Here is a 19634-nt window from a genome sequence, read left to right as displayed (position 1 = left end):
GCAGTGGTAGGGTTGGGGGTGGTCTGGGCTGGATGAGAACCAAGGTGTCCCTTGGGCTCCTGGTCTTCTGACCTCCCAGGAGCCTGACCACGTGGGCCAAGGTCCCGACACCTCCCTAAGAGGCAAACGCGGCCCAGCAGGGGGCAGGGGCGCCTTTTCCGAGGTCCCTGTGGGCACCTGGCGTGGCGGCCTCTGTGCCCACTGTCTGAGGGGAGGGAGGGTTCAAGTCCCCCTGCGGCTCCAGGAAGTGGCCCAGGGACCCCCGAGACCCCCAGCAGCAGCTGTTCTTTCCTGTCCCGGGATGTGGCAGTCTGTAGGGGTGTTCTGGGATCCTGGCCTCTGACCCTCCAGGACATGTGATGGGCTGACCCCCAAGCCAGCAAAGTGGGGCTGCCAAAGGGCTTCGTTCACAGGAAGCCCTTTGGCCCTGCCAGGCTCTTCTGGGAGCCTTGCTGCCCCCTCTACCTTGAGACAGACCCAGCAGGCGCTGTCCTGGGGCAGGTGAGCTGTGCAGGGCCTGGCCACCAGCAGAGGGCACCTTGCTTTGGGAGCTGCTCGTGTCCTGGTGTGGAGGAGGACGGAACTGGGGGTGGTGTCCCAGCACAGGGGCAGCCACTCAGCTCTGGCGTTGGGTTTTATTTTCTGTGCACAAGGCATCTGTTTTCAGGATTCTGCACTCGTGGGTAACACGACTGCTCCGTTGCGTTAGGATGGGACGTCAGGGCCTCCAGTGCCCGGAGGGGACAGCCTGGCACTGGGCCCTCTTCCTGCTGAGGGCAGGGCCCGGTGCACAGTGAGGAGAGGATGTCCAGTCTGGCTCCTGTCCTGCTCCTGAGGACTCTGGTCTCCCCTGTATGGGAGCTGGGCTGGGAACCAGGGCCTCAGCTGCTCTGGGGACCTGAAGGCCCAGCAGCAGTAGGGGACCCTCAGTAAAGGGGCCGCGATCTGGTGGCCAGAGGGGCCGGGGCTTCGGGGCCAAGCCAGGCACACAGCGTCTGCAGGAGAGCAGGTGGGTGGGTGGTCAGGTGCTGGGGACACCCCCCCAGGAGTGGGAGGGAGGCTGAGGTGGAGCCATCCTCAAGCACTGCCCACAGCTGTCCAGGCTCCCAGGCTCCCACTCGGTCATCCTGTTATCCTCAAGCTTCCTGGGGTCTGCCTCCCACAGGACCATGCTGCCTGCCCCGGTAGCCAGTGCCCGGAAGTCCCTATCCAGCCTTACCCGGGTCACTGCCCACAGCCCCAGGGCACACACTTGGAGACTGCTGACCTCTTGCAGATGTCACCAAGGGACACATGTAGGGATCTGCTCCATTTCAGCCTCGAGGGGTGACGTCCCCAAGGGAGTCGAGCAGCCAGGCCAGCACTGGACACCGGGCTGGGCGGACAAGGCAGAGTTGGACAGTGCTGCCAGGGGGACCTGGCCACAGAGGTACTGGTGTTGCTTGGCCACATGGGTGTCTGAGACCCCTGCAGACAGGTTCCAGTCCCCAGTATGTGATGCAGGCCTGAGAAATAAATACACTAAGAGACAGAACTAGGAGAGAGAAGCGGGGCCCAGGACAATCAATGCTGGTGCAACTGACAAAGGCCCTGGCCAGTCCCAGGCACTGACTTTTATTGGCAATCAATTGGGGTAAAGGTGACCTGCAGTTTCTATGGAAATTAATGTAAACAAGGCTCATAAAGGACAAGACAAAGCATTCTCAAATTAGGAACAGAATAGACAAAATAGAAGGAACATTGTCCTTCTAGTCTGAAGGTTTTAGTTGTGGGAACGGAATTTGGGTGTGAGATACTCTGACCTCGGCACGTAGGCTTCAGCCGGACTCACTTCTATAAACAAGCCGATTGTGGGGCTAACGCTTCACAGCCTGCCTTGGGCACGACCAGTATTATGGTCCTCTGCACACGGGGGTCCCAGCTCTGAGGGAGGGGAGGTGGCAGGGGATGCACAGGGCGGTGGCACCCCACATTCCTTGGCATTTGCCCCTCCTCTTTGAGTGCAGGGGCTTCAGGAGCAGCAGGGATGACCAGGTGCAGCTCAGTGGTGAGTGCAGCCTGGCACACAGGGGCGCCCAGAGCTGCAGAATGAGACAAACATCCTCGAGTGCTCTCCATGCCACCTAGAACCGAGGTGTCCCCACCTTTCTCTGGGGACACTTGGGAAGGAAGGGGCACTCGGCAGTCGCCCGGCCCCTTGCTTCCCTGCCCAAGGTCAGCTGCGGCTGGAGCTGAGCCCCTGGCCTGGAGCCCATAGCCTGGATTCTGCCCACCATGCTGCCCAGCCAGGGTGTCTGAAGGAGCGGTAGGGCTGGGGAGGGAGCTGGGGCTCCTGTTCAGGCAGCATCTGGGGCACAGGTGGGAGCCCAGGCCCTGTCATGAGTGACACGGGGTTATTATGGTGTTGCTGGGCCACCTGGAATTCTTCCTGCCCTGGGGAGGCAGCTCCTTAGGAAGACCCTACCCGCTGCCAGCGGCCCGCACCCACTGTCCCACATCTCAGTGACCATCCCGAAGGCTTGTACTCAGGCCAGGGGACCAGGCCAGGCCAGGATCCGGGGCTCCCAGTGCCAGGTGTCCCACGCAGGCCCAGCTGTAGGCATTCGGGTCACCCTGTGACAGCACCACGCCACACTCGGCCTCATGGCCACCCCGATCCTGAGCGTGCTGCCCAACTGCCTGGGGGGTGCACTGCTGCCCTGCTCCAGGGCAGCCCCACAGCCGGGCCTGTCCTGTCCCAGGGCTCTGGGAAGAGGGGGCCCCGGAAAGACTGGCACAGAGTGCAGGTAGGGACAGTGTGGACCGGGGGCACGTGTTGCCAGCGTGGGGTCAGCACGGGACTAGGCCTGGCCCTTCCAGCCTTGGGGTCCCCGCCTGGACGCTGGGCTGGTCCTCATGGGGTGTGGATAGGATCTGAGAGCAGCAGGGCGGGTGGGTGTCACAGCTCGACCTCTCTCTGACCCTCTCTGACCCTCCTGTCCTCCAGGATGGGAGGGAGCAGGGTCCCAGGGACGGCGGGCTCCGCCGAGATGCCCTGCTCAGCACAGCCTGGTGCCCATGTCTGTCCCTCTCTCCCAGGGAAGATGGGCTCCGTCTGCCTGCGGCCGAGGACTGTGCTGTGGCCCTGCTGCAGTGGCCTGGGCCGGCCCGGCAGCCAGGTGCTCTCGGGACACCTCCCTTGGCCTGGTCGGATGATGGCGACGCCTTCTGGTCCACTGAGCAGGAGGCCAGGGACGGGGCCAGCTCAGTGTCCTCCGGCTGCCTGTCTGGCTCCTCGGGGGGCCACGTGTCTTGTGCTCCTCCCTATGGGCCCTGGAAGGAGAGGCCACCCCGGGTGCCACGGCCACAGCGGTGGTGGCCCAGAAAGAGTGACCCGCGGCTGGAGCGGCTGAGGGACCGGATCCGCCAGCAGGCGCGGGGGTCGGCCAGCTGCACCTCCCTGAGCACCTCAGCCTCCTCCAGCGCCTCGCACCTCTGTTCCACCTCCACACTGGCGGCCCCGAGGATTCGCAGGGTGACAGCTGCCCTTCCAGCCTCTGCACACCCAGGTCTGTGGCAGCTCTGGGGTAGGGCCGGTGGGGATGCAGGCTGAGCCCCAGGCCCCAGAGAGCTTCCTGGAGCAGGGAGACTGGGGGATCGCCGTCACTCTCTCTTGGCTGGACCCGGCACCTGGCACCCAAAACCGAAAGGAGGAGAGGTCTGTTCTGGCTCAGCTGGCAGAGGTTTCAGCCCGGGCGGGCCGGCTCTGAGCCAGGGTGGCCGGAAAGGAACTTTTCCAGGCCGCGCCCAGGCCCTGCCTCCTCCTATGAGGAGCAAGTCAGCCGTGGGCCCTGTGGTCTGATCAACTTCCAAGACCAAAGAGGGATCTGAACCCTAATGGGGGGGCTTTGGAGCCTGGCCTAGGACAAGGCAGGCTCAGGAGGAGGAGGGGTGGGGACAGGGAGGGGTGGCGGAAGGGCTCCGGTGTCCTGAGCCTGGGTCTCGTCTCTGTCCCTGCTGCCAGGGGCATGGACAGAGTTTAAACAGACGGCGGCAGCCAGGGGCACCCTAAAAGCCAGCACAGGACTGAGGGTCATTTGTGTCCCTCCTAGCAGGGCCAGGCCAGGGTCAGGTGGTCAAGCTCTCTGAACAGCCTCCTTGTGAGGGGTAGGGACCCAATTAGGTGCTTAGCTCCATCGAAGGAGATGGGAGACGTTACCACTTTTTAAAAAGATAATACCAGTATTTATCATATAAAATTTATCAGCTGGACACAGTGACACACAACTATAATCCCGGCAAGTAGGGAGGCTGGGGCAAAAGGGTGTCAAATCTGAGGCCCGGACAGCTTACTGAGGCTTTACCTCAGACAGAAACGAACAAAGGAGCGGCCTGAGGCCGTAGCCCGGTAGTAGAGCACTTACCTGGCAATTGTGTGCCCTGGATTCCAACCCCAGAGCTGGAAAAAAAATGCACAAATGGATTTTTCTTTTGATGTTTTGGTTTTTTTGCTGAGGCGGGGTCTTGCTATGCAGTCCAGGTGGCCTTGAACTCACTGTGGAGCCCAGGCTGGCCTCAAGCTCTCTGTGATCCTCCTGCCTCAGCCTCCCTAGTGCTGGGGTCACAGGTGTGCACCACCACGCCCGGCTGCGTGAAGGGGATTCCAAGCCTGGGCTGTGACTCCCTGCCTGTGAGTGGTCCAGGCTGTAGTGGGCGCCCTCTGCTGGGCACCCAGGTACTGCACGTGTGGCTCCAGCTGGCGCGAGCCTCACTTCCCAGCACGTGCTGTGGGTCTGCAGGCTGTGCTCCTGTGCCCGGGCTGACCTCGTCCTGGATTCCGGCCAGAATCTCTTCTCCACATACCTCTCACCCTGCTCCAGGTGTTGGCATCCGCGTGCCTGAGACCCAAGGGGAAGACCAGGCATCCCCAGGTGCGGGCCGGGTGCTGTCCTGGGCCACCCAGCACCAGGCTCCAGGTGAGTGGCTCCAGGGCGGGCACTGCATGCTGGGCCCCACTCAGAGGATGGAGAGGCCCAGGGGACCCTGGCTGGGGAGGCCCCAGTGGCTGTGGGGCAGCTGCCCCTCTCTGGAGCTGGGCTCTACCCCCTCTGCCCTGGGGGGAAGGACTCCAGGCAGCCGGGCAGGGCAGAGAGCCAGGAGGGCATCCCCCGAGAGGCCGGGTCGTCCCCATGTCCACCACGCCCTGCCCCTCCCAGGCTCGTTGGCCTATCTGTGAGGTGGGCACTGCCCCGTCATCATGGACGCCTGGCCCCAGAGATGAAGGGCAGATGGGGGCTCAGAGGTTCGGGCCCCAGGGGATGCCAGGACCCAGGGCACGGCCATTCTGCTCTGGCCTGGATTCCACAGGGTGCTGGGGCCTCGGCTTCCTGCTCAGCAAACCTGCAGAGGGTCCTGTGCCCCAGCAGCTGCCAGCCGGGTGGGGCCAGCTCTGCCTGAGGGAGCCCGGGTGGAGTCTGTTCCAAGCTGGAGAGGGGCCCCCTGAGGCTCTGGGGACCGGGAGGAGGCTGGGAGCAGAGCTCAGGTGGCCCTGACGCCTTTGGCTCCCGGGATCTGCAGCGAGGGTGTTCCGTGGGGCTGTGGAGGACAGTGGCCGGGGACCCCCTGGGCAGCAGCCACAGCACATGTGGGGTGTGCGGCCAGTTCTGGGTGTGCCACTGAGGACGGCCGGACTGGGGCCTGTGCTGCTCCTTCCGTGGAGACAAGTGGCTTCACTGGCCTTGGGGCCAGGCCGAGCACAGGGTTGGGGACCTTGGCCTGCGGCCTTCTGGTCATCTGTCTTTTGGGGGACTCAGGGGTCTTGGGGCAGGCTCGGCCAGTGTCCTCTCCGTCCGTGCCAGTGCGGGCTCTTGGCTCCCTGCCGGGCTCTGCCTCTGCACTCTGTGGAACCAGGAGTCCACCTGGCCGGCCCTCTCTCCTCCTGCTCCAGCTCCCCAGGACAAAGCCAGGCGGACCAGGAGCCAATCTTGCAGAAGGGCCAAGGCCCCCAGGTCACCCTCGCCCAGCACAGCTGCCAAAGGCAAAGGTGAGCTTCACTCTTTGGGGCCCCGCTGCCCAGGATGTGATCCCCAGGGTCCACGGGCCTGGCTGGGTGTCAGCACTTGGTGGGGATCGGGGACCCCCAGTTCGCACTGTGCAGGGCAGCGTCCCTTGTGATGAAGCAAAAGCCCTCTGGTCCCTAGGGTCACTGCTGTAGGCCTGCACCTGTGGGCACATGGGTGCAAGCCTTTAATTTCATGACTGGTCCCGGAAAGCTATTCTGTGACCTTGGGAGGTGGGGGCAGAGGAATTTCTAACTTGAGGTTCCCTCCCTGGGCCTGGGCCCTGCAAAGACCCTGGTGCTGGGCCGTAGGTGTGGTTTTCAGAGCTTGAGGGGTGAGCCCCTAGCAGGTCCCTGGAAGCAGGTGTGCTGCCTCTTACAGGTGGGGAAACTGAGGTTGGAGGGTTCTGGGGCCTGCCCAGGGCCATTCAGGCAGGCGGAGCCAGGGCCTGTTCGATGCCTGTGCAGCAGCAGGAGACCCAGGCAGGAGGACAAGGCCCCTCGGGGCTGAGGAGGCTTCGTAGGACGCTTCGTGGGGCCCCAGGGCCAGGCATAGCTCCTGAGCCACCTGGTGAGCCTGTGTCAGTCTCCCTGTCAACACCACCCCAGCATGGGCTCCTGCCCAGCATGCTCAGCGCCCTCTGCCCCGGGCACAGCTCGGGTTTCAGGTGGAAGCGCCTGTACAGGCCCTGCTGGGTGACAGGCCCTGGAGGCGGGGAAGCTGGGTGATGGGCAGAGGGGACACTGGTCAAGAAGAAGCCTCTGGAAAGAGTGTGGGGCACGGGAGGCCCCCAAATGCACAGAATGCGCCCCTGTCCGCATCATCACCCCACCCCAGCTTGTTGGTTTGTTTGGGTTAACGGCTCTCTTGAAAAATGACCTGCCTGCTGCCTGACACGGGGTCGGGAGGGCGTGCCACGGCCACATCCATCACAGTGAGCCCGCGTCAGCCCAGCGGTGGTCACCATTAGTTTCTGTCAGCGACGCAGTCACGGCTGGGCTAAGGAGAGATGAGTCCGGGTTCAGGGGTCAGAGCCACCGGACTTGGGAATTGGATGAATTGGAAATTTGCTGTAGTTAACAAAAAATTAAATCACAATAGTTATAAAATATTCATCCATCCGGGCCAAGGGAAAATGAGGCCTGATCTTTAATTTCCGATTACACCACCTCGCTTTGCATTTTTTATCATAGATTAGTTTGGCCTGGAGCTGTGACAGGGCACCTGGGGACTTCATCCATTTCCACAGATTAAAAATCCTCTCATAAAAAAATTAATTGCCATTAAACTGCTCAGCAGAAGAAAAAAAAATGTGCCCGTTAGGACCCATTTATTGACCAGAACCCCTCCGCTGGGCTTACAGCGAGCTGGCTGTGTGGTGGAGGCCTGGGGTGAGGGCGGCGTGGCCGGTTTTGTGTGCCGAGCAGCTCCAGGGTACAGCAGAGAGGCCTGGTCCATCCGGTCCTCACTCCCCCAGCCAGACCCACGTGTGGCTGGCTGGGCCGTGCCAGCCTCCGCGGGCTCCACGCTGAGCTGGCAGAATCCAGACCTCCTTCCAGGCCACCTGCCAGAAGGTGGCACTGTCACCCAGCGTTTTGGGGCATTTCTGGGAGCCTAGCGACTTGGGAGCCTGAGGCAGGAGGACCGCAAGCTTGAGGCCAGCCTGAGCAACTCAGTGAGAACCTAGCTCTAAGCTAAAAAGCAGAGAGGGCTGGGTTCAAAGCTGGTGACCGTCCTCTGCCCTCGGTGGCCCCGCCGGGAGGTGCTGCGGGGCACATTCCGCATTTAGGGCTTGGAAGCCCAGGATCCAGGCTGGTGAGCAGTGGGGCTAGACTGAAACCCAGGTCTGGTCCTCTGAGAACAACCGTTGAACTCCCTGGGCTCGTGTCCTGGTCCACAGAGAGGCTGTGGCCCGGGACCCCGGAGATGACCTTCAGGCCTGGGGCCGATGAGGATGGTGGGAGGCAGGACAGCAGCCTGGTCAGGGGGCCTGCACCAGAGCCGGTCCGGATGGTCCATGTGCAGGCTTGGGCTGGGGCCATGTGGTCTGCACCCAGGCCCCAGTGAGGGCCCGCCCCATGCCAGCAGCGGGCAGTGGGACCAGGCACCACTCAGGGGGCCCTCAGAGCTGCCAGACTGGGTAGGCCTGAGCACGTGTATGTAAGCCAGTGTGAGCCCAGGGCCTGCTTCTAGACCCTACTAGGTCCTTGTGGATGGGTCCCCAGGCCCGGGATGGATTTGGTGGCAGTACCCTGGGATTATGATGTAAAGCCTTGCAGATTATGTGGCATTATTAGGGAGCCCTTTCTGCTCAGGATGGGTGGGTCGTTTGTCTCTGTAGCCTCACTGACCCCTGCTGCGGCCTCTGAGTCTGACCAGCTTCACAGCAGCTTAATCTCGGTGACGCCCGAGACACCTTGATCTTACTCCAGCACCCCCTGAATCTGCAGATGCAGCAGGTGCAGGGCAGCCGGGTGTGGCCACCTGGCTGTTGCTACTCAAGTTTCTCCCTGAAGCCTGTGCCCAGCCGGGTGCCCTGCAAACAGCTGTCAGGGGCAGGTTGACCACCCTTGCTGCACCGAGGAGGACACCGCGGGTCAGGGACGCTAAGGCGCCGCTCCCGGTGGTCACACTGAGATGGAGCTCTGTCTTTTGATGGCTGAGTGGGCACAGGTTTGCTAAGGCCCACGGGACCGGCTGTGCATGTTCTCTCTGTCCAAGATCTCGAGTCTGTTGGTGTCCGCGCCTGGAGGAGAGGACAACAGCTGGCCAGGTTGCTGCTGGGGCCACCTCCTGCCCGGCCCTCACTCTGGAGCACTGGCCCCCGGAGAGACCTCGGCCCCGCCATGCGATTAGGTACCTCTGGCCTGTGCGAGGCTCCGCCCCACTCTGCCACAGTGCCGGGGCTGGGCACAGAGAGGAGACGCCCATGTCCCTGCCATGGGGAGGGAGGCAGCTGGGTCCTCCCCCTAGACCTGCCAGCCACCCTGAGCAGGGGCTTGGGGAGCAAAGACTAAAACTGTAGGGCAGGGCTATCCCCATGGGACCAGTGCAGACGGGAGCTGCTGCTCCGGTGGCCTTGTCCCCTGCCTCTGTGTGTCCCTGTCAGTGCTCTGACAAGCGAGGGCAGCGTGGCCAGACGTGGCTCTGCCCTCCCAGGGCTTCTGTGTGTCTGTGATAAGGACCGAGGTCTAGAGGGCCACCTAATGGCCCGACATACCTGTCACTGCAGGGGACATCAAGAAGGCTGCAGCAGCCGAGGGCTCCTCGGCTCACACCTGGCCACACAGGCCCACCTCGGCCACCAGTGACCGGCAGGTGTCCGAGAACACAGCCAGCCTGGCTTCCCACTGCCAGCGGGCATCCATCCAGAGCGCCATGGCCACCCTAGGAGACCTCGGCTGCCAAATGCAGGCTGGGCTGGAGCTGGCCCAGGGCCCCGGGGATGGGCGGAAGCACAGGCCATCAAAGCTGAAGCCAAAGAACCTGGGCCCGCAGGGTCCCCGGAGCACACGGCACAGGCAGGGCGGCTTCCGAAAGAGCTCTTGGATCATGACGGAGGGGACACGCTCCACCTCAGACAGGCCCAGCCTCTCCCATCCCCAGCAGCCCGGGAGGACCTCGGCGGAGTGGCAGCCCTGTCCTCAGAGGGCCTGCGCAGCCAGAGGATGGGACCTCTGCTTCCGGAGACCTCCGCGCCCCCCTGAGGAGCTGAGCCCCTCTTCTCAGCGGCCCTGGAGTGCCCTGACCCGTCAGGGCTGTCCTCAGCAGGCCTGGGTGGATGGAGAAGACTGGGAAGTCCCTGTCCCCAGACCATGGCGCTCTCTGGAAAGACCTCCCCCTGAGCCTCGGCGCCCCTGGAGTGGGTCCTTCCTGGATAGGGCCGGACCCCCCTGCAAGGCCAAAGGCACCACCACCCCTCCCTCAGAAGCCAAGCAGGCCTGGCCGGGGAGCTCGCCAGGGAAGGGCCTTGAGGCACAGCCGTGCCCACCCCACCTGCAGCCCCGGGGGCCCCTGGGCCGGCTCCACAGCTCCAAGGCCCTGCGCGACTTCATGCACCAGAAGGCACAGGTGCGGCGGCAGCAGGTCCTGCAGCAGGCAGTTGCGGCCATGGATGCGCTGGAGCGGAGAAGCCAGCAGCTGCAGGAGGTCTACCGGAAGCAGAGGGAGGCTGTGCAGGGCCAGGCGGTCCCTGTGGTCTCCCAGACCAGCCCTGGCATCGTCACCTTTGTCCCCAGCTCCACACAGTCAGGGGTATGTGCCTGGGGTCACTGCTGTCCCCTGTGTGGGTACAGCCGGGGAACCCGGAGGTATTTCCCTGGGGCCATTGGGGTTCCAGCTGAGGCAGCCCCTGAAGGGGGTCCCCAGGTGCCCAAAAAGCTTTGAAAAACCTGCCTGAGACTGGCAGGAGGAGGCCGGCAGGCTCTGAGGGGCAGGATGGGGCTCTGCGGCCTCCTTCCTGGGCTCTTACTGTGGTTTCGCTGCATTAGGTCCCGAAAGCCCCTGGGAGCCTGGAGCTCCCCGAGCTGGGGTGGAGCAAGGTGACTTCGGGGAAGGTGCTGGGGGACCAGGAGGTCCCGGGCAGGTGGGTGCTGGGTGGAAGACATTGCCCACGATGGGGAGGGGCCCTGGGGAGCTTCCCGCCACTGCACGGCCCCCCAGGGATGCTGGGAGCAACCTTGCCACCATTTTCACAGAGGGGAACTTAAATCGCCAGCTCTCAGGTGCACAGCTGGGTGTCACAGTGGGGTGTGGATGCCACCCTGCCTGGTTCTGGGCGCTCTGTCCCCTGGAGAGGACCCCACACTCAAAGCTCCCACCCTTCCCTTCCCTCCTGCCCCAGGGGAACAGCTTTCAGCTTGTTCCTCCTCACCCTTGTAGTTCCTTCAAGTGGTACCCTAAAGGTGGTGTGGTGGAGACACCTGTGATCTCAGCACTTAGGGAGGCTGAGCCAGGAGGATCCAAGCTCGAGTCCAGCCTGGGTGTGCCTTGGGTAGACCCTGTCTCGTAGGTAAATAAACAAATAGGGCTGGGATGCAGCTCAGTGGTAGACCCTGGCACTACCAAAAAAAAAAAAAAAATCCAGAGTCCTGTCTGCCCACATCATGGTCTTCCATGCTGTCCTGTGACCCAGGACCTCATTCCTGCTATGGCTGAGGACTTCCTTCATACACGTACCCTGTTTACCCAGAATTCCTTGTTGGACACTGGTTGTTCCCACTGTTGGCCACTTTGGCTCTTACCGCTATGAACACACCAGGCATGCACTCTTTGGAATACCTACTTTTATTTCTCTTGGGTGCATACCTGGGGGTTTGAGCCATCATCCTGAACAGTACAGTGTTTTTATTTTGTTCTTTTTGGTACCGGGGATTGAACTCGGGACCTTGTGCTTGCGAGGCAGATGGCGGAACCACTGAGCTAAATCCCCAGCCCAACAGTTTTGTTTTTTTTTTTAAATAGTAAATTTCAGTTTTTAATAAACAGAATGATACCTTTCATGAGTTAGGTTTTCCTTCATGCCATTAGTTCAGCTTATTAGGTAAAAACAATAATGATTACCAGAGAATGGCACCACAGCAGCAGGGAATAGAATAAATCCAGTTGCCTCATTAAATTCAATAGCAACCATTCTCCCCAAGATAACTCCGCAGATTATAACACTTCTTTCAAAAGTGTTGTTACTGATAAGTCACACCATCATGTACATTTTCCGGAGACATTACTATCCAACAGTCTTTTTTTTGAGACAGGATCTTACTTTGTGATCCAGGCTGGCCTTGAACTCACTATGTAGCCCAGGCTGCCCTTGAACTCAGGGCAATCCTCCTGCCTCAGCCTGCTGAGTGCTGGGATTATGGGCGTGCACCACCACACCTGGCCTGAACAGTACACTCTTGAATGCCACAATGCCCAATACTGAAATTCCTTTTTTTTTTTTTTTGGTACCGGGGCTCGAACTCAGGTCCTTGTGCTTTCGAGGCAGTCGGTGGAACCACTGAGCTAAATCCCCGGCCCAAATACTGAAATTTCAAAAGAGCAAAACTCCCTAAAATCTGAAATCCTAATATTTAAATTCCAAAAATATAACTCTGGACAAAAATAATTGAGGTATTCTTCCCAGGACTCTGGAGGCTGAGGCAGGAGGATCACAAATTCAAAGCCAGCCTGGGCTACCTTGTGAGTTCAAGGCTAGCCTGGATTACATAGTGATCTGAAGGCCTTATCTCAAAAAACCTTTAAAAAAAGGTGCTAAAATATGTATACCGTAGAATTGGATCCCTGATCCATCTGGGTTTGCTTTTATTTTAAATTTCTTTTTAGCTGAAACATAAAAACGTAAGAATTGTGCATATGAGTGGGCCACCATGTGATGCGCCAACATGTGTATACATTGCACAATGTTTCACTCAATTAAGTGTAACTGCTGCCTCAAACTTTATCATTTTTTTCAGTGGAGCCTTTCAAAGCGTTTCTTCTGGCTTTGTGAGATGTACAGCGCTGCGCTGTAACCTGCAGCCCCCCACTGAAAGTCACCTCCAGTGACCCCCAGAGCTGCTAGTCCTACCCGGGAATTAGGACCTGTCCATCACCCTCCGCTGCTTTTTTTCAGTTTTTAATTTTTATTGAGACAATGTGTCACTGCGTAGTTCAGACTGGACCTGAACTCACTGTATAGCCCACTGTGTAGCCTCAAACTCGAAGCCGTCCTCCCGCCTCAGCCTCCTGAGTGCTGGGATCACAGGTGTGTGCCACCCCGCCAGGCACCAGCCACCCAAGAACTCTCATCTTCTCACGCTGACACCTCCTCCCGGCCCCTGACACTCCATTCTCCTGCTGTCCCTGGATTTGAGGACTCCGGGACCCTTTATGAGTGGGGCTTGCCCTTTGGGGGGTGACTCGTTTCCTCACAGGCCACCCACCTGGTGGCAGGTGCAGACTTTGGGGCTCCGAGGTGCCTGTCTGTCTGCCAGCTGCCCATGGACACATAGACGGTCTCTGCCTGTCTCCCAGGGTGCCCGGGCTGGGCCCAGCGTCCACTCTTGTCTTCCATCCTGCAGTTTCTGTCTGTGTCTGAATAGAACCTGGAACCACCCGGAAACGCCCCTGCCCGTGTCTGCCACCTCCTTGCCGGGCTCCCTGTGGCTCCAGGACCAGGCCCGGGGGCTGCATGTCTGCCTGGACCCTCAGGCAGCTGAGCGGCTGGGGCTGTCGGGCCCCCTGCAGCCACGGCACAAGCAGGCCCGGCTGCAGGCTCTGGAGACCATGGCCGACGTCCTGCAGCAGCGTGTCGACATCCTGACTGCCAAGCTGTGTGGAAATGGGGCCCCCAGCAATGTGCCCACCGCCCCGGCCTGCCCAGGGCCCTTGGTGCCCAGAGGGGACAGAGGGTCACCTCACGACGACTTCCTGGACGTGGAGGTGCTGCCGTGGAACCTGGAGAGCAGCCCCGAGAGCCAGCACCAAGGTGGGGCTGTGGCCTGGGCACCGTGGCCCTGGGTGGCGGGGGGTCCCCGGCTCCCTCAGCCCCTCAGTTTCTTCTCTGGAAAGGGCGCAAGGTGACAGTAGCTGGCCCTCCTGCACAGCACAGTTCCCATGCCACACCTGGCGTCCTATGCCTGACGCGTCCCATGGCAGAGGACAGGCCTGGGGGGCTCCACTGGGCCCATGCAGGGCACACCCAGGACTCCTGCCCAATGACTCGGGGCCCCGACCTGGCAGCCCCTCACCCTGCGGATGCCTCACGACATCTGTCCCCTTCCAAAGGTGCCATGCAGGAGGGACACTGGCAGCTGGGGCAAAGGCTGCAGCGAGACTCGGCTCCCGTCCAGGCCCCTGGTGTCGGCACGGGGAGGTGAGTCCTGCCCAGGCTGGGTCAGTGGATCCCAAGCCCAAGATCTGGACCAGGCAAGCCCACTCTGACACTGGCCAGGGCAGGGATGCCCCATGACACACAGCAGCTCTGGGACAGCTCTGTGGCTGAGTCCACTGGGCAGTGCGGTGCCCCAGGACCGGGTCCCCCACAAACAGCCCTTTGTGCTGGGCCTGAGCCCGTGGGAGACACCACGATCCCTGCACCGCTGTTGGCCCCCTGTCACCTGCCTCTGCAGACCCCAGTTCCATGTCTGAGTCCCCATCACGGCTCCTTCATCTGCTTCACTGAGGTCTGAGCCGGCCTTCTTGGGGCCCAGGTCACGCAGGCACATCTGAGGTCCCTTCTGTGGGCCCTGGGCTCCTGCCCTGTGACCCCCATCTTGCTCAGCTTCTTCCTGCTCTTGAGGGGAGCCCTGTGACCCCATGGAGTCCCTGAAGCTCTGTTCCTGGACTGACACTGCTCTGAGGACACCCTAACTCCACAAGCAGCCCCTCCTGAGCCCCCCTCCACACCCCAAAGCTGTCCCTGCAGCCCAGTGCTGGGCCCCTTACCTGGGCCGTCCCGGGCTTAGCACCCCATCAGGGTGTAGGTGCGGCTGTGCTCACTACTTGGCATCTCTTGCAGCTGCCCTGCAGGTCACAGGCCTGGCCTTTGCCTGGGCTTTGGGTCGGGTCCTCCCCTGGCCTCGCTGTTTGTGGGTCTGACCCTCCTGCAGCTGTGGGAGTCCCGCAAGTGGGGTACAGTCCCTGGCCCCCTCCTCCCAGCCTGACCTCGTGCCCACCTGTGCTTTGTGTCTCCAGCACGCTTGGGGCACCCGCTGCCCCGTGCCCCACCTGTGGCTCCCTGAGGCTGGAGGACCTGCTGACCCCCTGGACCCCCCGGAGCTGCTGTAAGGGTGAGGCTGCAGAGAGGCCCTGGGCTGGCTGGCCCGGTGGCCGGGGGCGTCTGCCAGGGACCCCCGCCACTGCCTAGAGCGAGTGTGGCCACACGGGTAGGGAGCCTTTCCCCCGCACTCAGCGTCCGCATCCCCGTATTAAAGTGTTTCCCGGGCTTTGGGCCTCGCTGTCGGCTCCATGCTCCTGTTCACACGGGGCATGTGGCTGGGTGGGGTTGACACTTGTCCTGTGCACAGCCAGGCTCCTGACACTGCAGGGCATGGCTCCCGTGGACAACACTTGCCCATGGCCACCGGCTCAGGGCTCGGCCTGTCCTGTAGCTACTTGGACGTGTTTTGTTTCTGGGTTACAGTGAAGAAACACTTGGGGCTGAGGTCTTGGCGCTTGGCAGGGGATCTGCAGGTGCCCGGTCTGCTGTCCCAGAAGCCTCAAGGCCCTGGGGAGGCAGGTGGCCCACGCTTGGGGCTCGTCCTGGCAGAGCCTGCGGGCTGCGGGTGGGAGGCCTCCTGGCAGCGAGGGCTGTGGGCCGCCATTGGGTTTGTGTAAAGAACAGGCTCTGCGCACAGGAGTGGTGCACGGAGGGGCCGGCTGTGACCCAGTGCCGCTCCAGGGCCTCTCCCTGCCAGGCAGCGAGGCGAGTGGGCTCCAGCAGCTGGAGAGGGGCTGGGAGGCAGCACAGCCCTAGGCTTTCCACCCAACAGCTGACTGGGACAGAGGATTTCAGTCCCAGCCCAGAGCTGGGTGGCTTTCTGGAGGGGTTCCTCCCTTCGCAGCATCCTCCCTGGGCCCAGAGGGTACACCCGGCAACTTCGGGCCAGCTCTTCTGTGGGGGGCAGAGGGGGCCGTGTGTGCATGTGAGGCAAGATGCCCCTCATTCCTGAGCAGGCAGGTGCACCTCTGGGGCATGCAGTGGGGGCTCCGTGCCTCTGGCTCCTGGAAGCTCCCTCCCGGGGAAGGGGCTCTCCTAGGCCCCAGGGTGCAGAGGGTCTCTCAGCCCACTGCTTACCAGGGACGGCACGAGCTTGGCGAGCACCCTGCCATCGGCACTTCGTGGCACCCAAGCCCTGTCATGGTGTTGTGTGGTAGGCACAGCAGGAAGATGGGCAGAGAGCACAGTGCTCAGCATTCTGTGCCAGGAGGCGGCTCTGAGCGGGGTGGGGGCAGAGTGCACAAGCCCTGAGATCCACAGCCAGGGAGGGCCCAGTGCCCCTCTGACCCCACTGTTACAGCTGCTAGCACTGAGGCTGCACCATCCCAGGGAACTGTGCTTGACCCCAGCACACTGCTCAACAGAACTTCCTGCAGCCAGATGGGGCGAAGATGGCAGCCACCGGGCACACGCAACCGTCCAGCTGCTGAAGCACAGCCAGTGCGGCTGAGGGTGGAAGTTTACGTTCTGTTCAAGTTTAACCCAAGTGGCAGGTGTGGCGCTGGCTGCTCTGCAGTCAGCCCCCCAAGGGTGGGGGTCCTGCAACCCTGTCTTGGGGAGGCCGTGGTTCCTAGGAGCAACAACGGCAGGCCCGGTGCAGAGCCACCAGGAAACAAACCAGCTGGGTCCTCAGCCACCACCTGCTTCGGGCAGAGGGCAAATTCTTGGGGCTCTTGTCTACCGAGCAGAGTCAGGAGTGAGTTGGGGTCAACCTCTGTACCTGGGATGACCCTGGCCTCTCCCGGGCTGCTTGGCCAGCTCAGGGCCAGCTGCTGCTCCTGCCCCATGGCTCAGAGCTCAGGGCCACATGTCCACATGCTCCTGGTGACCTGTCAGGGTGCTGACATGGCCAGAGATGACCAAAGCTGCCCCTCCTCGGGCTGCATGGCTGGGAGGCCTTTGGGGCCTCAGCCCTGTGAAGCTCCCAGTGCAGGAGGGAGAGGTGGGCACCCTCCTCCTTCAGCCTCTCCCAAGGGCCACAGAAGAGAATTCCTGGAGGATTTTCTTCCTCTGCACAGGAATGGTAGCTCAGGACACACACACAAGCCCAGAGCACGCCGGGCAGGGCAGCCTGCAATCTCAGCTGAGGCAGGAGGTTAGCAAGCCCTGCCAGGGCAACCCATTGACTTGGTGAGATCCTGTCTCTAAATACAAACCAAGAAACAGGCTGGATGCAGCTCGGTGCAAAGGCACTGCAAAAAACAACAAATAGAAGAACAACACAAAACCCCAAACCAGAGTTTGCAAATGTTTTCACTTCCCTCGGCAGTCGGTTAGATGGGGGCCCCTGGGGAGCCCCCGTGTCCTGCCCGACCTCTCTCTGTGGGCCTGGCTCTGGCATGGCCATTGCTCACAGGTCTTTAGCTGCTTGGAAGCTGAGCTCTGTCCAGGAAGGAGCGCTAGGCCCAGGAGGGTGGTGCATTCTGGGCACTGGGCATGGGCGCTGGTAACTGCCCCAGTCAGTGATGACCCAGAGCAGAGGGCCTGAGCCGGGCCTGAGCTGATCTTCTGCATCCCTGCCAGCTGTCACCAGGACCCAGGCAGAGACCATGCGAGAGCCGCTGCCCATACCCTGCTGCCCAAGAGCCCTGTCCGCCGGCAGCAGCCTCCACAAAGCACAGTCAGAGCTGGGTGCCTGGGCTGCCATAAAGAAGGAGGAGCCCCCTCTGCTGTGCCGGGGTACAGGAACACGGGTGAACTCTGTAGTGGCGCGCAGCCCAGGAGCAATCCAAAGTCCCCAGGAGGACCCTGCCCTCCAGGGAAGTAGACTGCTGTGTCCCACAGGGCTCCAAGTGCACGCTGGAGCCAAGCCTAGGACCCAAGCTTTCCTGGTGGCTCCTGTCCTGCGAACCTGGGGAGGAACTGGGGCTGGGGTCAGGCAGGGAGCCCCTTGGGGTGGGCACAGTGTGTGGTCAGGGGTCTTCCTGACGGGCCGATGCCAGCCTGCTCCAGAGGTTGGGTGTTGGTCCTCCTCCTGTCTGTGCCTCAGTTTCCTTGCAGGTCGGAGAGGTTGTGCCCTGCTGTGGAGCAAGTGCCAGGGCTGCAAGGTGGAGAGAGGCCCAGGGCCTCCCTGTCACTCACTGCCCACTCTGTGGCCCACAGGTCCCCAGGAGCCCAGAGGGCCGCACCCCAGAGGCCGAGGTGGGCACCCTGCTAACTTCCAGCTGAAGTCCTTGAGCTTCCTCCAGTCACTGAAGGTGGGTCCCAGCCTGTGACAATGGGCCAAGGACAGCTGTGTCCCCCTAGGCTGCTTCTGTTTAGGGAGAGCTGGGAGCAGCCTTTGGCCCTGAGGCTGAATGCAAGGATCCAAAGCACAGAGCTGTAGGACTTAGGAGCAGCCCGCTTGTTCCCCACTCTGCAATCAGGACACAGAGATGGGAAGAGGCGGGGCCAGGACAGATGGGGAGGCCCAGGGAGACAGCAGGTGGGTTCTCCAGAGGACAGGGCAGCCCGGGGCAGGGTCCTGTCCTCAGCAGGACCCAGGACGTGAGATCTTGCTGCAGCTGGACCAGCGGAAGCAGGAGCAGGCTCTGGCTCTCCTGCGGCAGCGAGCGGAGCAGGAGGTCTGGGAGACACAGATGGCCCTGGAGGGGCTGCTCTTCAAACACCAGCTGCAGGTCAGCCCTTCCCCAATGCATGTCCCTCCCCACGGCCCCTGTCACCTCTGGCCCAAACCCGTGGCAGCAGGGCACAGCTCGTGCGTGGGCTGCATGTGGGCTCACGGGTGACCCACCCTGCAGCAAAGCCTCAGAGCAGGGCCAGACGCTGGGCCACTCGGGCCCCAGGGCGCCAAAGGCCAGGATGAGACCTGGTCACAGATGTGCCTTGGCCTTCCACTGTCCTTGACTCAGACTGTTGGGCCCCGGAGCTGGAGGGTCAGACTCCATTGTTTGCCAGCATCCCTGAACCCCATCAGATGGGAAGCCCAATGCCTGGCCCCGAAGGGGAAGAAGGTGCCTGCTCAGAGGCGGTGACTCTGGGCTGGGGGCATTGACCAGCTGGCAGCTGCGACCCGGCTGGTGGGACAAAGCCGTGAGGGGATGGCTCTGTCTTCACTGTCCATCGTCCAGGGGCTGCTGGCAGGACACACACTTGCAGCACACTGGGACAGGCATTCCCAGGATGCCAGCAGAGCCGGGGAGCCTTGCTTGCATGTGCACACATGTGCACATGTGTGTGGGCACACAGGACCCCTCAGACCCAGAGTGCAGAGATGCCTGTCTGGCCCCTCTCTCCCTCCCTTCCTTCCCCCACCACGTGCTCTGCTCCTCCTCTGGAGTCCAGCATCATAGCCACAGGGGCTCAGCCACACGGATGCCCGGCTGGCTTTTTCCCTGGTCCTTCGAGCTGCTGCTTCCCCATCTGGGGCTCCCATCACCCCCTGCCCCCCACCGGCTCTGTGCCTGCTGGACACGGGTCCCTCTGCTGTCCTTGTGGCCAGCCCTCTGAGACCCCTGATGTTGCTGCTGGAGCAGTGAGCTGCCCCCTGCCCCCTGCACCCCACAGCACTGCCGGCAGCACCACCTCCCTATCCCCACAGAGGCTGACGGAGAAGCACGGGGCCCAAACCAGGCCAGGAATGGTTTCCAAGCCGGAGCAGCCACAGATCCATGTGGGCCCAGAGCCCACAGCACTGGCCCAGAGACCCATGCTGGCCAGGAGCAGGTGAGGCAGAGCCCGAGGCCGCCATCCTCCTGGCATGAGGAGGACGGGCAGGCTGTGCCTTGGGGCAGGTGTCAGGTGTGGCCCCGATGGCCCCATCTCTGGTGCGCTTCCCCCTGACAGGTCACCCCCAGCCCTGGGGAGAGAGGTCACCGGGTCCTCCCGGGTCCCTGAGGAGGGGCAAGCCAGCGTGGAGGGCAAGTCGGCTTCTGCAGGTGAGTGTCACTTGTCAC

General features: G+C 62.0%; 1 protein-coding gene across 19 annotated transcripts in view; it reads left to right on the top strand.

The window, feature by feature from the left end:
* Ccdc187 (coiled-coil domain containing 187) overlaps positions 1-19634 on the top strand; it is a 39816-nt gene that overhangs the window by 1962 nt on the left and 18220 nt on the right. For 15 of the 19 annotated variants that reach the window (XR_015439722.1, XR_015439721.1, XR_015439719.1 and 12 more), the window contains exons 2-16: positions 1318-1429; positions 3079-3548; positions 4860-4955; positions 5927-6022; positions 8760-8894; positions 9271-10292; positions 10529-10623; positions 13100-13506; positions 13806-13893; positions 14715-14809; positions 17263-17418; positions 17842-17936; positions 18216-18356; positions 19280-19404; positions 19525-19616. Coding sequence is in view for 11 of the 19 variants with exons in the window: in XM_087182666.1 (XP_087038792.1) it covers positions 1318-1429; positions 3079-3548; positions 4860-4955; positions 5927-6022; positions 8760-8894; positions 9271-10292; positions 10529-10623; positions 13100-13506; positions 13806-13893; positions 14715-14809; positions 17263-17418; positions 17842-17936; positions 18216-18356; positions 19280-19404; positions 19525-19616 (3225 nt within the window). In the remaining 8 variants the exon portion in view is untranslated. The remainder of the gene's footprint in view (positions 1-1317; positions 1430-3078; positions 3549-4859; positions 4956-5926; positions 6023-8759; positions 8895-9270; positions 10293-10528; positions 10624-13099; positions 13507-13805; positions 13894-14714; positions 14810-17262; positions 17419-17841; positions 17937-18215; positions 18357-19279; positions 19405-19524; positions 19617-19634) is intronic. The other 4 variants (XM_087182667.1, XM_087182668.1, XM_021261685.2 and 1 more) reach the window with 4 other exon arrangements.

This window comes from Heterocephalus glaber, unplaced genomic scaffold (genome assembly GCF_053883595.1).
Source record: "Heterocephalus glaber isolate CG9 unplaced genomic scaffold, H.glaber_assembly_v1.0 deba00001479, whole genome shotgun sequence".
NCBI classification, from domain to species: Eukaryota; Metazoa; Chordata; class Mammalia; order Rodentia; family Bathyergidae; genus Heterocephalus; species Heterocephalus glaber.
Note: the sequence above shows the minus strand (reverse complement) of the source record. Positions and strands in the feature narration are given on the sequence as shown.